This window comes from Cydia amplana, chromosome 24, assembly GCF_948474715.1.
Source record: "Cydia amplana chromosome 24, ilCydAmpl1.1, whole genome shotgun sequence".
NCBI classification, from domain to species: domain Eukaryota; kingdom Metazoa; phylum Arthropoda; class Insecta; order Lepidoptera; family Tortricidae; genus Cydia; species Cydia amplana.
Window position 1 is genome coordinate 4,701,607 of NC_086092.1, and position 18,242 is coordinate 4,719,848.

General features: G+C 43.7%; 1 protein-coding gene across 1 annotated transcript in view; it reads left to right on the forward strand.

Annotated features, from left to right (window-relative positions):
• Positions 1 to 18,242, forward strand: part of LOC134659175 (transcription factor CP2) — a 54,146-nt gene that overhangs the window by 35,412 nt on the left and 492 nt on the right. Inside the window, exons 14-19 of the mRNA XM_063514806.1 lie at positions 7,300 to 7,352; positions 7,548 to 7,593; positions 9,193 to 9,283; positions 10,939 to 11,054; positions 14,576 to 14,650; positions 15,749 to 15,890. Of these exons, the coding sequence (XP_063370876.1) occupies positions 7,300 to 7,352; positions 7,548 to 7,593; positions 9,193 to 9,283; positions 10,939 to 11,054; positions 14,576 to 14,650; positions 15,749 to 15,890 (523 nt within the window). The remainder of the gene's footprint in view (positions 1 to 7,299; positions 7,353 to 7,547; positions 7,594 to 9,192; positions 9,284 to 10,938; positions 11,055 to 14,575; positions 14,651 to 15,748; positions 15,891 to 18,242) is intronic.

The window sequence follows — 18,242 nt, forward strand, 5'->3', positions numbered from 1 at the left end:
TTTTAGCTGTCAGTAAACGTCATGCACGGTATGTGTTTGTCAAAATTGTTTAAATATTCTTTGTGTTTTGTGATCAACGGAAAAAACATGGTGAAACCTTACGAAACCGGCGTGCGGGAGTTACTTTTTCGCATGAGGAATAATTTTACACTTGTAAAAAGTCAGCACGAGGTGATTCAAGCTGAAAAACGACAATGTTTACAAAATTTGGAGTTGATGACGGGTAAGTGGAATGAAACATCTTAATACTTCACCATATGTACCTACTTAGATAATATAATATTGGTTTAGACTAAGGTTTCACAGCAAATTGAACACACCTAAAAGGTATAGGTAGGGTTTGCACGACGGATCCGAAATGTATGGCAATATCCGCGGATCCGGATCCAGATCCGGATAATTTCATACATTTCGGATCCGGATTGCAAACCCTAGCCGTATAGGCATACTTACCTTATGAACTTGCTCTAACATTTCGAGAAACTAATGAGTTTCTACCAATACCAATGGGTACTAGCCGGGTTTCGAGCTCGAACCCACAACCTCCATGCTTATGCTCACGGCATGGGTATCTAGTATCTACTAGTTAAAGCTAAAATTTATTTTTAATATATGTTTATTGTTTTAATGGTTTATTTCGTTTTTCCGAAAAATGTATTTCGCAAATTGCGGGCAATTTCTCTGTCAATCTAATTACGCCTTAATGGAAGTAAAAGAGAAAGATGCCCGCATGTTGAGAACTTCGGTGTTCGCGGTAGGCCCTCTGTACCTATTTACCACTAGGCCGTCGCGGATATTACAAAAGATTAATAATTTTGATGAAGCCAAATGTCACATTCTCCCAATATTATTTATCAATATTAAGTAGTAGTGACACCTACATATTAATAGTGACATCTATTGTTGGAATGAAATTTATTTTACCATAATAATTAGCTTAATTTTTTCATAGACGGTAAATATGGTAGAAATTTCACAAGTATCAAGACTATTTAATCCATTTTCTGTGGTGTAGTCGCATACTGATTTTTAAAAACTACTTTTAATCTAGCGCTGCAGACTTTCTTTGGTCTTATTCGTTATTTGTAAAGGTAGAAATGTAAATCATGATATATTAGTATTTTAGATCTACCTTTTCCAACACATTATTGACAACCATAATTTTACTGAAAACTCGTATTAAGTGTACTTTGAGAGGTTAATATATAGGACATACAGGACGACTTACAATAGGACCGCGAATTACGAAATTGAGAATTTTTTGCGATTTTGAGACGGTCGTGTATTTTATTCTAAACGTTGAAAAACCGATTTTATCGATAACGCAGCACATCACTACTTGCCATAGATAAAAATAGAACAGCATAACAATCCGGCCGATGCGTGCACTCGAGTTTTCTACTAATTTGACCAGCCCTGCGTTGCTCAACCGGCCAATTGTGTATTGTGTCCCTTTCCACGGTCTCAATTGAATGCTATTTTTGTCGTTTCTAAATAAGCAAATGAGTTACGTTCGTAGCTAGAAATATGAGGTTCGAGGACACTATTCTTTCGTATCAATGATCTATCTATTATACATTTTGCAACGCATATTTCATTATTATTTTTAAGTGGCAGTTTTTCTGACCAGTAGGTCAGAACAACTGACAAGTATTTGAGACCAGTGATGTGGGCTATCCTGCTTGGTTTTATCAATATTACTTTTCAGTAGGCTTAGCTCAACAGTATCGTGCGTATACATACCCCTTGTTAATACAGTTAGAAAAAAAAAGGCGGGGAGTTTATCTCGCGCGTGAGATACTGTCGCGGCGCTCCCCACGCTCTCGTGCTGTACAGCTTCTAGCAGCTACAATACATATAAATAATTGTTCTTCATTGACATTATTTTTATTCGCATACCTTATGTTCTAAGAGGAATTAAAAAAAACCGCTCAGATGGTAGTGAAAAGTGCCAGCGTCAATTTTGGGATTAAGTTTTCGAAACGGGGCCCAGGTTCCTTTGAAATGCTTCAGAAAAAGAAAGTTCGAAGAGGAACAGTAACACATAGTGCATAATAGTATCGACTAGGTTAAGGAAAGAAAGAGAGGAAATACGGCATCGATCATGGCAATAATGTCTACAATCGACGATTGTGCGCAGCGGATGATGGTCACGTTATCGCCGTGGATAGAACATCCTCTCGCACTTACGTACTTGTCACACAGCGTACTACGTAGGCGAACAACACGCGAACGCGAAGCGAAGCGATGCGGCGCGGAGTGAATCAATCCTTTGATATATACCTATAGACGTGTCCTACGTGGGCGATCTCGTTGCGAACGCGAACGTCGTGGGCCCGCCGCGCCGCTTCGCTTCGCGTTCACGGGTTGTTCGCTTACGTAAAACGCAGCGTCACAGTGCGACGGATGTTTTATCTATCGCAATATAACGGTTTTGGACTGCATTGACCGTGTACGTTGTGCTTAGAGGACTACCTGAAATCGATTACAGCTCAATTGAGGCAGACAATGCGATTTGTATCGATTGTCTTACACAACAGTTTTATAACTAATAAGTAAAAGACAATCGATAAAAGTCGCATTGTCTTTTACTTATTAGTTATAAAACTGTTGTACTCATCACTACATAGTATAAAACAAAGTCGCTTCCCACTGGCTGTCTGTCCCTATGTATGCTTAGATCTTTAAAACTACGCAACGGATTTTGATGCGGTTTTTTAAATAGATAGAGTGATTTGTTAACTCGTGCGAAGCCGGGGCGGGTCACTAGTAGCCAATAATTCCAATATCAAATAAATAACGTTGTGTCTATTGGTAACACTTATCGCAGGCGACTGATTCAGAAGTTGTACAGTTATTTCCTAATAGAAGGGGGAGATTGTTGAGTTTTTGAACTAAAACTAGTTCATATACCTTTCACTGTTACTGTAGTTGACCATAATAACTTCGTACCAACCGTTTCAGTTAAACCTATAGCTATGCAAAAAGAAGCTTTAGCCTACAAGAAGTATCCGTTAGCAAAGGAAGCCAGTTTCCTACTCACAATAACACCAATTTGGCATCATATATCAAATCACAACACTGAATAGTCAAAATCATTGCCAGAGACAAATATAGAACGTGGAATATTTCGGATAATGGACCTGATACTGGCACGGACCGGTTTCGTTGATAGGATGATTTGTTGAAATGCACTGGGCCATCCTTTTTAGGCAATTGAGGATCTGCGCATCTAATGCATGGGTTATGTCATCGTAACAATGTCAAGTGACACTGGAAGCGTTTACCAATTTTGGAAGGTCATTATGCAAAACAGGGTTTTGCGGAATCGAATACTATCAAGTATCAATCATCGACATAGTTTCAATAGTTTGTAAACACCGGTTTTTGTTAGATTTCCGCGGTTATAGGCGTTATAGCCCAGGTGTTCCGCTGAACGGTTACATATTCGCTCAGCTGAGCGCTGACCCATTTAGACGGGATTGTAAAGTAAAGGCCGTTGACTGCGCCTGCGCCGTCGGTCGCACCGTTGGTTACCTTGGTTAGAGCTGTGATAATTGAATGTTCTGCGAAATATCATCTTTACTTTGAATAAGAAATAGCCAATAGTTCATTCAATCCCGAAGTACAATTGGCTACTTACTGGTCCTTCCATTTTTATAAACACATAAGTTACGTAGTAAAAGATAACTCTGTTAACCTTCTAGACTAAAGACGAGTCTATTAACCTCCGGACTACGTGACCGGTGCAACCAATGTGACTCAGTCACCAAATAATGCCGCTGCAATCGAATGTGGGTGGTGGAAACTAGCTGAAACCACCGCGGCCGGCAAACGAGCACCCTCTGTGATTACCGCCGCTGCTTCAGCTGCTTGGCAGGTTTGTTACTAAAATAGTCTAACAGGTGTACCTACTGCTACACTTTATTCACTATGTAAATAATTATTATACCTTGTAAACCGGTCTCTAGATCGGGCGGCGTCTCTAGAATCTAATCTAGAGTCTAGATGAACAATAATTGAAAATTATCCATTAGGTGTATGTTTATCTTGTAATCATAGTCATTTAGTGATTCTCCTTTTCTGTTCTATGGTAATCATGGCATTACAACGACGGAAGAAAACATCACGACATCCAATTAGTGCCTGAGGTCTGCGCTTGACTTTCAATGTTGTAGTAGGTAGTGCAGTGCTGCTGTAGGGTTATATTACAAATTTAAATTCTCATATCATTTTATGTCCATATCATCATCTCAATCTTAAGTCTATCAATTCAAGTTGTTGCTGGGAAACAAGCGTTAAAGTCTAGTTTATTACTAAAACTGGATCGCATGAGTTTCCAACGAATTGACACTCAATTGGCCGAAACTGCATATAGCGATTATTATATCCGGTTCGTTACCGATTCGACTTACGCTTTAATATGAGGTACAGAGCGCTTTGCTCTTAAAGTATCCATACGAGCCATATTAGTTAATTAATTCTTAACAGAGTAAAAGTTTAACAATGGATCTTAAACTACTACGTTTAAAAGTTTGAATTCAAGCAACGTAAAAGTCGTGTCAGATAGAGCGAATCGATAAAAACATCGTCTAGCCGGCATGGCGCGTCACTAAATAAAGTGACGTTGCCCCACCGCTGCACCGACGCGAGCCGGCCGCGGCCTCCGTAAACTGATTCGAACCGGTTTTAATCCAATCGAGAAACGCTCCTCACTTGCGGCCAATCAGCGGCCACTCCGCCAGTCGTATTCGCTCCGCCATTGCTCACGTATCTTTTTGTTTCTGTTTTCAATTTACTATTCCGCTCGATATTTTCGCATAGCGATACAAAACCGGTGAAAACTCGTAGCGTTTTCAAATTAACATCGCGTATCGTATCGGCTTACTGCTCCCCGAAGCGTCGTGATAATCGTGCGTCGCGGAAAATGTTGGACAAGTGAAAGACTCGGCCGAGTGACATTTGTGTTCCGTGCTCTTCAAGTTCCCTAAACAAATGGTTGTTGAGGTGTATTCTGGATCAGCTATGGTGGTTGTCCGCGGGCGTTCGTACCGCGTCGGATCTGGTGCTTTCATCTTCTTCAACCTGACGAGGCAGGACTACAGCTGACGAGAAAGATGCTCGTGCTCGAGCAAAGACTGAGTGCGCGGCACCTGGGGCGCGGGGTGGTGCTGCACGCGCGTCTGGTGCACGGCGTGCAGGCGCGCGGCTGGCGCATGAGGTTCGCGCTGCTGCGCGCCGAGGTGGAGATCGAGGCCGACGCCGCCACCTACCAGGAGCTGGCCCGTCGGCTGCAGGCGGCCAACGTGCATGTGCGGCACAAACGACGCTCATTACAGTAAATATCCTAGCAGTGACCCTTACAGACACTTTCACCCTTTACATTTATACCTAAAGCCCAGTTCGGCCCGGATTAGAGTTTGACAGTGCAGTAGGTAAACCAAAACCAAGCACAGTAATCAGAATGTTATGTTATGTTGCTAGCAAGGACCATAAACGTCCTAGCAAGGACCATAAACATCCTTGGTTGCTAGTTATACATTTCCCTATGTATTTATCACTCAAAGTTTCCCTAACCGTGTCATAGGCATAGGAGGTAATTCTATTTGGGCTAATAAGAGTCTTGTTAGACAAATATATATCAACATTTTCTTTGCGAAGTTTTGTAGTTAGCAATATCTGTAATGTTGCTGAGCTTTTTTTTACAAACTGGTTACAAAATGAAGGTAATGCAATATATACTGGTTTAGTAACTGCTATACTAGTTATTTTTATTGTTCATTGGTGGTGCTGTGGTAAGCTAAACCTCTCTAAACACGGCTTTATTATATGTAGATTATATAAATTTTCTATGTGATTATAGGAGCAACAAAATTTTCAGTAAGCTTCATTTTTCTACAAAGTAGTGTATAAAAACATGACACTGAATAATGTCTTAACAATTTTCTATTCCAGCCTGATACTATATTTTTTATAGTTTGCAATTTGCAATTACTGCCTATGAAACATTTTGCTAAACATCATAGAATTCTTATTCGGAGGTTTAGATGTAATGTATCAGATAAGCACTGATAAGGAACAATTTTAGTTTATATCTATTTAGGACATAAAACTGAGTTTTTCAGAAATAGACAAAGAAAAGTTGTTCATAAATTTTCATGTTAGATTATGGTCTCCATAAACCTGCAATTGCCTAGGTAAACTTGTTTACACATTTGAAAAAGGCTAAATTTAATGAAAATGATATATAGAAAGCAGGGATGTTACGGAGCTCCGTTTCCGTTAAGTCGGAACTTCCGTTTGGTATTACACATCCGTTTCTGTTCCGGTTCCGTTACTTTTGAAACGGAAGTTATATCGGATGTCAATGCTTAGCGTGGCAGCGGGACATGAGCGGTGTACATCAAAAACAAACAGGCTTATACCAGTCATTCGCTCATAGCCCCGCTTGCCACATGCTGCAGTAATTAGATGTTCTGGTTTATCCGTGTTTTTGAATTTAAAGTACCTATTCGTATGTGTTGTGTTGTGTAATGTATACCTACTGATAGTACTGACTCAGGATCCGGTTCTGGTTCCGGTTCCGTTTTCGGTTCCGATTCCGTTTCTGGTTCCGATAAACTAAATTTAAAACATCTGGTTCCGCTTTCGGTTCCGATAAAACCACATCCGTTACATCCCTGATAGAAAGCTTAACCCTTGAGAAGGAAAATAGCATCCATTAGTTTTGTAAATATACCCATTTGCGGGAGCTAGTAATACACCAGAAACCAAAACAATAGGGACTAATTATGTGTCCTTATAATAGCAATAGCTGGTTAAGGTCGTACCTTAAGTGGTTGATTGCAATGTAATGAGCCTCCGTGTGGTCTAATGGCAGTTAATAGCTGGTTATTATTGGACAGTCCTGCTTAATAAGGGAATATTGGATCCCTATTGATTGTGTGAGTTAGTTCTTTCATGTTAGTAACATGCACAACTACTCGTAGAACTCTTGAAAGGAAAAACTTTGTTTAATAGGTAGATATATCTATTAGAAAGTCTAGCAAGACTTTTAAAATATTGCCAAGCATTTATACTGAGCCAAAAAGAGTGCCCTATGACGTCCAAGATAGCTATCAAAGATATAATTTTGATGCAATAAAATTTATGAATTGTTAGTGTTGACGATAGAAGTTGTCTGTTACAGAGTGACTAAATACAGAAATAATGTTTAAAAATCGTTTAGACCTTTCATAAAAGCGTTATTATATTTTTATGTTTACAATTTTGTAGTAATCATGAACTTTTTTGTTGCAGCATGGTCCCAAAGCCCACAAGCCCCGTAGGAAACAAACCTATGCCACAACCTGGTGAGTAGATTTTCCCAAGCATGCATGCTTATGTATATCCGGTCAAACAATTTTGTCAGTAGAAAAAGGCGTGTAATTCAAATTTTCTATGGGATGTTAACCCTTAGCGCCTATATTTTTTAAATTTGCGCTCTTTTCTAAATCTAGACGATCTTTACTTTTTTAATATTTATGGTATGATAATTTTTCTTTCAGCCATACTTGCTGCATCAAACCAGATGAAGCCATTATACTGCCAGGAGTGAGTATATTATAAATAACAATTATTTAAATTAAATTCTTATTGATTACATATTTATGACCTAGAGCAGCGGTCGGCAACCTTTACAAATGACTAAATGAGTGACTGTTTCAAAACCTTATAGGGGTCAAAATTCTTTTTGATTTTTGTCCCCAAACACGACATGATGACGTGACATGATGATGATGTGACGGGCAAGCGTGACAGAGTGGTCAGAAACAAGACAAAAAAAATGGAATTCACAATTGGAATGACTAAAAAATTGTACAAAAGTATTACTTCAAGATGATATAATTTGAAACATTGTGATATGGGTAGGTATAATACGACTTCTTTGGAAGATTTGCCAGGTATTGAGTACTCGTACAAAATTAGATTTTGGCCGATGCTGCCGAAAATCCGTACACAAACATACAGATTCTAGAAATACTGCATGCATAAAATCCAAGTGTAAACAATAAACACCGAGTGAAGTTCATATATCACTCTTATAACTATAGAAATAAGGTAGTTTCTGTTGTTTTTGTTCGTTCCGTCGTGCAAGATATTATTACAGGTTTCTGCACACAACATAACTCTTCATTTTAGCACATTACTATTTTGAGACCTAATTTTGAGTCCCAATTTATAGCAATGTTTTTTTTATGAAATGGTTGAAGTATTATTCTTCATATTCTCTTTGATAGTTGTTTAAGGTTGCTAACTAGGTATGTTGCTCAGGCAGTCTAGCATGAGTTGCGTTCTCGCGCGTTTTATATGTAAAATCGGCGCACCCCGCTCACGCCCCGCCCGGAAAACGCACCTGTGTGACGAAGCCTTTAGATTCTTTAGAAGTTTAGACTCACGAGACAACAGCAACTGCAGACAACAGCAAAGACATTGTAGGGACACAATGTAACAGGAATGCTGACAACGCATTCTAGATGCGAGCCGCGAGGCGCGGGCCTCGCCAGTTGTCCCCCGCCTTGCGACTTGCCCGGTAGTTCCCAATTGCGTATAAGTAGTGTAACTTTTTGCTAAATTTACTGACTGATTAAATTGGTTTTAATTAATTGTGTGTTAATATTGCAGAACGATAATAAAATCTTAATTGATATCCAGTGACTTTCAAATTAACATTCCTTCTGATCCCGGAGTTAGTGGTAGTGATTAGAGACACCTACAACATGTTTACTTTTGTACACGTGTAAAATGTAGTGTAATGTAAACATTAGTGTAAGGCCTGAGTGGACGCTAGAGTTGGGCGTGCAGCGGGGCGGGGCGTGCGGCGTGCATGTTAAACAAATGCGCACGTATAGGAGCGGCCTTACCGCCACTTGCACCATCCCACTAACCCGGGGTTAACTGGCTAAACCATTAACCCAGTGTCTAATATGGTACTGGTTACCATGGTAACGCCAAGTTTAACCGGTTAACCCCGGGTTAGTGAATGGTGCAAGTGGCCCTTAGTGCACGCTGCTCACATCACGCGTGAGCCCACAGCCACGCTGCACGCGCCGCCGAACGCTCCGCTTCGAGCGTCCGCTTAGGCCTTACACTTAGACGTCGACCGTACGATATTAATAGTTTATAAGGGTGTGTTTGTTGCACTTGTTGCAGGGAGTCTGAGATGAAAGTGACCGCCTCGCCGTGTCACTCGCCCGGCGCCATCTTACCCGACCTGCCGCAACCCGCCGAGGACCCAGACAAGGTACTCACCACATTACTGTCTGATTAGAATAGTATAATACACGCCTAGTTCCAGCTATAGTTACCCTCTCAGACTTCCTGACTTCACCACTATAAAGGCTTGGCCAGACACAGAGCGCGACGCAGCGCCGCGTCCGCGCCGCGTGATGCCGACGCGATGACTGTTCAAACAGGGCGCGCGCGGACCGCGCTCTCAACACGCCCTCATCGCGCGCGCGAACGCGGCGCGGCCGCGCGGGAACGCGGCGCGGCCGCGCGCCGCCGCTCGTTGCCTAACGTCCGATCCGACTGATGTGACCCAGCGGGACGCGGCGGCCCGCCGCGTCCCGCGCGGCCGCGCCGCGTTCGCGCGCGCGATGAGGGCGTGTTGAGAGCGCGGTCCGCGCGCGCCCTGTTTGAACAGTCATCGCGCGGCGCAGCGCTGCGCGGACGCAAGGGGCCGCGCGGCAGAAGCGGGGCGTGATACCGGCGGGACGCAGTCTGTTTGACGTCGGTAACCTGTTAGCATGTGCCGCGGTCGCGCGGCGCGGACGCGGCGCTGCGTCGCGCTCTGTGTCTGGCCAAGCCTTTAGTGCCAGTTGCACCATCCGTCCTTGACAGACTGATCAACATCACCCGGCGCGCCGCGGCGGATTACTATGAAACTCTCCATATACCTACAATGAAATTTAGCGAACTCTTTAAAGGTTCCGTCACACAGGCGCGTTTTCCGGGCGCGCCGCTTTTACACATAAAACGCTCATGCCCCGCACAGAAAGCGCGCCTGTGTGACGGAACCTTAACGAAGACAAAAGTTTGATGCAACCGACCCTTAGACTACACTACACGTCCGCATACGTCACTTTATGCTAAAGGTCTTCTTTTGACCTCAGAACCATGGTCATGCCTTTTGCCTCTCCCACTTCGCAGGACATTTTTAAGGCCACTCGTTTTTAAAATAAACTAGCAGAAATTACCGATGGTTGCATTTTCGACATTACTGAGGTACTAGGCATGCGATCGATCATGTTATAGTCTGTTAAAATGGATATGTCAGTAGCAATGTAAAGCAAACTAAAGTATGGTATCCCTAGGAAGCGAACAAAAAGCAGCAATGTACATCGAACAACGATGAAATGTAAACAAAACAGTTCCGCAGATAAGATATAAACCACACGATTTTCGAACAGTTCAAACGTTCAACACTTAGTTGCTAACGGGTCTCTATTGTTTCTCAAATAGTTTTAAGCGATAATGTATTGTTTGCCCGCATTTTCGTTAGTCATAATTCATTTGGTTCAGAAACGCGTCACTTTTCCGGATTGCCATAAAACAAACCTAACCTAACTTATCTATAGGATAACCTTACGAAAATCCTGAAAAGTTAACAGTACATGATGACTTAAAACTAATGGGAACAAAGGGACCCCGTTGGTAACCCGCGATTTTTCTGCCTCCTTTTTCAACTGTTAGTGTAAGGCCTGAGTGGACGCTCATGTTGGGCGTGCAGCGGGGCGGGGCGTGCGGCGTGCATGTTAAACAAATGCGCACGTATAGGAGCGGCCTTAGTGCACGCTGCTCACGTCACGCGTGAGCCCACAGCCACGCTGCACGCGTCGAGCGTCCACTCAGGCCTTACACTTAAGATTTGCTTGAGCAAGTATATCGTGTTCGCAGAACTCGGGGCTGCCGGCTCGCGCGGGTGCGAGCGAGACGGCGGCGTGGCTCGCGCGGCACCGGTTCGCGCAGCACGCCGACACCTTCGCCAACTTCTCCGGGGCCGACCTGCTCAGGTAACGTGCCGCTCTACCCATGGTATGGCCACCATGATGTCCTTATAGCGACTCTGTTTAGGACCTAAACTGAATAGGGAATATTACGCGAAAGTCTGCTTAGGGGGCGTCACTCCCACGATAGGTCACAATCTAAGGGTCTACCGCAAACGAGAGACGCGAAATTTTGTTATCTAACCTCTCTATCACTCTTGCATATTCGAGCGATAAAGAGGCAGATAGCTGAGTTTCGATTTCGCGTGTCCCGGGTAGGCCCTTTGTAAACAAACCGCCTTGATGTAACAATGTCATATTTGTTGTATGTGAAAACCTGTCAAAAAACAGTTTAAGGCACAGTGTGTACAAGTTACTCTATGGTATACTTAAGTCGTAGGTGCTGCACTCTGGCGGCAAAACATTGCAGTAATACTCCCTATTGCTGAGGGATGGAGTTATGCGACTTATAAAGCTCCGTCCTTAGGCGATTCAGTTTAGATCCTAAACAGAATCGCAATAAGGACATCATGGTAAGGCCCCAGGAATAACCTTTTAAGGGCTCAGTTGTATACTAAATAACTCAAAAATATCGGCCAAGTGCGAGTCGCACGTAGGGTTCCGTACCATTACGCCAAAAACGCCGAAAAAATACACGTTTGTTGTATGGGAGCCCCACTTGAATATTTATTTTATTCTGTTTTTAGTATTTGTTGTTGTAGCGGCAACAAAAATACATCGCCTGTGAAAATTTTAACTATCTAGCTATCACGGTTCATGAGATACAGCCTGGTGACAGACAGACAGAGGGACAGTGGAGTCTTAGTAATAGCCTATTACATAAATAAATACTAAAAACAGAATAAAATAAATATTCAAGTGGGGCTCCCATTATTAGGGTTCCGTACCCAAGGGTAAAAACGGGACCCTATTAGTAATAGGGTACGGAACCCTAATAATTTACCCCTCAAATCGATACGTTATTTATTCATTCTACTGTAAGTATTAAGGTATTCTAACGTAACGGTAATCTCAAGACATCGATTGCCATCTGACCTTTTAACCTAAAGTCTATTTTTTTATTCGGTAGACTAAAATGACATTTCATAGTATGAAATGACACATGATGTTCATACTATGAAATGTCATAAAAAATAAAAAAATAGAAACGGAATAAAAAAATAGACTTTAGACCCCTATAAATATTTTCGTAAAAATGGACTCAATTGTTTTACCCCCATCGTTTACCAAGTGAACATTTAGCTCCGATTCAATATGGATGGGGAAACTAAAACAAATTTTACTATATGACGCGTAGAACATGAAATATCCAGAATAATCCGGAAAAAGCTGATTCATATCCAACTCGTATTTACTCTCGACATTTGCGACTGGGTAAACAAATGTTTTAATAAAATTTCGACAGAATCTTTACAGGATTTAAGATTTTTAATGTATATACTAAATGAACACAGTAATATGTTATTATTTATTATTTATTTATTTTTCATCATAAGTTAGGTTATTTATAATATGAATAAATAATAAATTTATAATATGAAAAAAATATAAAAACACTATTGTTATGTATTATAATTTTATTATTCTCTTTATTTACATGAACTCTCTAGGCTAGGTGATTTATAATATGAATATAAAAGTAAAATATAAAAACACTTACAAAACAATAAAAAATACATATAAACACATTATAAAAAACCTAACCTAGGGTGCCGCCAGCAGCGGGGCAAGGCCCAAGCTGCCGGTGGTCAGGGCCGCAGAGAGAGGAACCGACGGACTATCCGCGCCGTGTCCAAGATCACCGCCTTCTGCATCCGGCCCTTGATCCAACCACCTAGCGAGAGTCTCTCAAGATGTTGGTCGAGACTCTTCGCTATTAGACCGTTCGCTGAAACAACTATCGGGACAATGATCGTCGAATCAACATCCCACATGGCGGTTATCTCGTGAGCCAAGTCTAGGTACTTACTGGACTTGTCCTTCTCGGCTTTCACGAGATTCTCATCATGGGGGATGGTGATGTCAACGAGCACGGCCCGGCGTTGCGCTCGATCTATTATCACAATGTCAGGCTTATTGGCTACAATAGTCCTGTCAGTGATGATAGATCGATCCCAATAGAGCGTGGCACGACCATTCTCGAGAACTTGCGCAGGTGAATACTTGTAGTACGGTACTTCGCGGTCCACAAGGCCGTATAGAAGAGCAAGCTGCTGGTGAATAATCCTGGCTACGAGGTTATGTCTGTGCAAGTACTCGCCGTTAGCAAGATGAGAGCAACCGGAAATGATATGCCTGAGTGACTCTCCGGGACGGCGGCATGCCCGACAAATGTCGACCGTACCGTCCTTCAGGATATATTTCCGATAGTTGTTCGTCATCATTACTTCGTCCGCAATTGCACAGGCAAAACCCTCGGTTTCTCCGAAGAGGTCCCCGAATCGTAGCCAGTTCACCGACGCGAGCAGGTCCACATCGGGTCCCGTGAGGGCCTTGTAGAACCGCCCGTGTAGCACCTTACTCTCCCATGCCGCCTTGCGATCCGCAGTACTTAGTACCACAGGTTTGCGCCAGTTCTCGTTTGCCAAGGAGAGCGGCGTGAGGTTCCTGTCTACTGCCACCACATCACGATGCATCCCACACTCGTTGTTAAGGAAATAATTCCTGAGATTGTACACCTCGCGGTTGTGGAGATCCTTGGCGTTTAGGAAGCCTCGGCCTCCACATTTCCGTGGGATGTACAATCTCATGACTGACGAGCGTAGGTGTAGCATACGATGTGCGGTGAGCAATGATCGGACCCTCCGATCCAGGGCGTCCAGCTCGGTCTGAGTCCACCTTAGTATGCCAAAGGAGTATGTGAGTAGGGGCATTACCCAGGCGTTGAAGGCGCGCACTTTGTTGCCTCCTGACAAAAGACTGTTAAGAACTTTTGCGAGCCGACTGAAAAAGCGCTCCTTCACCGACCGTCTAATACCCTCGTCCTCAATACCCAACGACTGTGACATACCAAGGTATTTATAGGTTTCTGATTCAGAGATAGATCTGAAAGACATTGTCTCAGAAGGTTGTAAATTTGTTGAATTTACAACCCTCCCCCGCTGTACATGCATAATTTTATTATTATTAGGTATTTATTAAATACATTTACACGGCATAACAGCATGTGCCAATGCACCGAGTAATAAGACTTACAAGAATTACAGGTTAACAAATATATATAAGGTAAAATAGATACTTAGTCATTACAAGTCAAATGCAAGTACTGGGAAGCCTTTCATCCATCATCTCACAAAACCTCAGACACTCTCGGCAGCACACATTCGCCCATCTCCACGCAAACAAGTCACACTCTGGTGCTGATGTCAGGAGTGCATTGAGTTTTGTTTAAGTTTATCACGAATAAAAATCTGTATTCCGAAGATCAAGACACTTCGAGGCTAAAAGTCAGCCGTTATCATGTAAATGGCTCAAATAATAAAAAGAAAAGGGACGCCATAAAAGGATTGGTCTTATTTGTTTCGCAGACTGTCCCGTGACGACATTATTCAGATCTGCGGTCTGGCCGACGGCATACGACTATTCAACGCTCTGCATGCCAAGTGAGTATCTATATCTATACATTAACATATACAAAACACTAGCATGTGATGTCACAACAAATAACCTACTCTTTATAGTTTTATACGGGTTTTAAAATAGAAATTGTGTCTAAAAATAACTGCTGTCTATGGTTCTCTATTATTGACCGAAGCGTAGCGAAGGTCTACGTTTTGACTCGGGCATTTTGCTTTTGTATGTCCGGATGTTCTCCTCTACAGGTCAGAATTCTCAACCGATTCTTGTGAAATGTTGTGACCAGATTCTATGAGTAAATAAAAAAATGTTGTCGATCCCGTTTTTGGAAATTTTCAAAAATGGAGGAGTTGTGATACCTCGCGCTTAAACAAATAGTCGTATCGATATCATAAGAGTATTTTCTTTTTAAGACATATTTACATAGTAAATGGCAAAAAATTCAGAAAAATTGTATTGCTGGTTTAGGCGGTATTTAGATATTTAGTTAGTACTCGAGAATGAGTAGCCGAATTTCGTCAGCTTAGCTAAGAACTATCATGGCACATTTTGTAAACAATCGTTTTTTTTTTGTTTGCACACAGAAAGTCTGGGTTCGATCCCCAGTAAGACATAACTTTTTGTATTTTGTTTTTCACTTAAACTTCGTATTTTTTTTAAATAAATTAAAATCTTTGTATTGTTGATCGATCAAACCGCTGTGTGGCGCTGTCATCGTGCACGGTCCCAATAAGCTATGCTCGCGAGGTCTACAGCTCACAGAGCCACTAGTCTTATGGTGCTTTATTTCATGCGTGGTGTAAAATAATTTATTTTAAATACAGTCAAATACCCTATTTGCGAATTTCGGTTTTCGCGGAATATATGTCGGCGGCCGATCGTAAGATCAGGCATGTCGTGAAATTCCTAGGCATATCGTGAAACGTGAAAATCTTTGACCCGTTCCCTGAGTCGACGAAGCCCCGCTACGCGGGGCTCCTATTTCTGGGCAGTTTGCCCTTCGGGCATCTAAAGCAACCTAACGAACCTATCCTACCTATATATTGGTTTAATGTCACTATCGTCAAAACATTGCACAGGAACATTACGCCGACATATATAAACCTTGTCGGTGTTTGTTGCAGACGCATCGAGCCCCGGCTGACGGTGTACGTGAGCGCGGGCGGCGGCGTGTACTCCGCGCTGTACCTGCACTCGTGCCGCGCGGCCGAGCTGCTGCACAAGCTGCAGGCGCTGCACCGGGCGCAGGCGCAGCCCGGGCACAAGGTAACATACACATATAATACCTGACGGTGTACGTGAGCGCGGGCGGCGGCGTGTACTCCGCGCTGTACCTGCACTCGTGCCGCGCGGCCGAGCTGCTGCACAAGCTGCAGGCGCTGCACCGGGCGCAGGCGCAGCCCGGGCACAAGGTAACATACACATAATACCTGACGGTGTACGTGAGCGCGGGCGGCGGCGTGTACTCCGCGCTGTACCTGCACTCGTGCCGCGCGGCCGAGCTGCTGCACAAGCTGCAGGCGCTGCACCGGGCGCAGGCGCAGCCCGGGCACAAGGTAACATACACATATAATACCTGACGGTGTACGTGAGCGCGGGCGGCGGCGTGTACTCCGCGCTGTACCTGCACTCGTGCCGCGCGGCCGAGCTGCTGCACAAGCTGCAGGCGCTGCACCGGGCGCAGGCGCAGCCCGGGCACAAGGTAACATACACATAATACCTGACGGTGTACGTGAGCGCGGGCGGCGGCGTGTACTCCGCGCTGTACCTGCACTCGTGCCGCGCGGCCGAGCTGCTGCACAAGCTGCAGGCGCTGCACCGGGCGCAGGCGCAGCCCGGGCACAAGGTAACATACACATAATACCTGACGGTGTACGTGAGCGCGGGCGGCGGCGTGTACTCCGCGCTGTACCTGCACTCGTGCCGCGCGGCCGAGCTGCTGCACAAGCTGCAGGCGCTGCACCGGGCGCAGGCGCAGCCCGGGCACAAGGTAACATACACATAATACCTGACGGTGTACGTGAGCGCGGGCGGCGGCGTGTACTCCGCGCTGTACCTGCACTCGTGCCGCGCGGCCGAGCTGCTGCACAAGCTGCAGGCGCTGCACCGGGCGCAGGCGCAGCCCGGGCACAAGGTAACATACACATAATACCTGACGGTGTACGTGAGCGCGGGCGGCGGCGTGTACTCCGCGCTGTACCTGCACTCGTGCCGCGCGGCCGAGCTGCTGCACAAGCTGCAGGCGCTGCACCGGGCGCAGGCGCAGCCCGGGCACAAGGTAACATACACATAATACCTGACGGTGTACGTGAGCGCGGGCGGCGGCGTGTACTCCGCGCTGTACCTGCACTCGTGCCGCGCGGCCGAGCTGCTGCACAAGCTGCAGGCGCTGCACCGGGCGCAGGCGCAGCCCGGGCACAAGGTAACATACACATATAATACCTGACGGTGTACGTGAGCGCGGGCGGCGGCGTGTCGTCATTACCTATAACGAAATCGTCTAGATCCAGAAAAGTCGGCCAAGTTACTGTTTATTAAATATAACGCACCTATATTCTTCCTCAAATACGTTTCGTTTTTTTTTATTAAAAAAATACAAAAAAAAATATTTGACGTTTTCTAAGTACCTAATTTTGATATCCGCTTCCGCGGATGTGGGCCTTTAAATATCCGCATCCGCGGAAGTCAAAAAATCTGCATCCGCAATATCCCTGATACACATGTCACGTGGTAGTTCATGTGTCACGATCCCGTAACGAATGTTTGACCTGGGGCCTATTTCTCAAAAGCTTGTAACTTCTAATACAAGTCAAAGTCTAACAAAAGCTGTCAAAAAATTACATCCGCTTGTATTGCAAGTTACAAGCTTTTGAGAACCGGGCCCCTGCAACCAGTGTTGTGAATAACGCTTATTTTTAGGCTTAAAGACTCGAGCCCTCAAGACTCGTAAGCCTTGAAGACTCGACTATATTTGAGAATTGTATTTATTTATTTTACGCGTATGGATGTAAGAAATCGTCTTTGCCGCCTTTGAGGCGTTAAGCCTCGAGAGCGTTTAGACGCATAATGCCAAAAACGCAAAACGCCATTCATACGCGAAACGCCAAAGACGTGTATTGCCAAATTCTGTTAATGCCAAACATGTGGAATGCCAAAGCTCTATAAATACCAAATACGCATAATTCCAAAAATTAAAAAAAAAACAAATACGCATAATGCCATAAATTAAAAAAAATAATAATACGCATAATGCCAAAAGCTAATCATCACACCCAACAAATTATTTGATATCATCCAAAACCTTCCATACATAAATGCAATGTGTTATATAATTACCTGCTATAGTTGGTCAAACAAAATTGTCAGTAATTAAGAACAAAAAAAACTATACTCATCCTTTTCTTTTGGGTGCAAGTACAAGATAGTATGATTCTCTCTGTCTATCTTTGAAATGAGACAGTCCTTTGACAAACTACCTAAGGCGAATACAGGACTTTGTACTTTTGTTATTCTATTATTTTCACATTATCAGGGTATTATTTCACACCTTCCTCGATTAAAAAATAAATAACGTATGTTTTTTCATATACCTACTGCAACATGGAAGCCAGCAAGCAA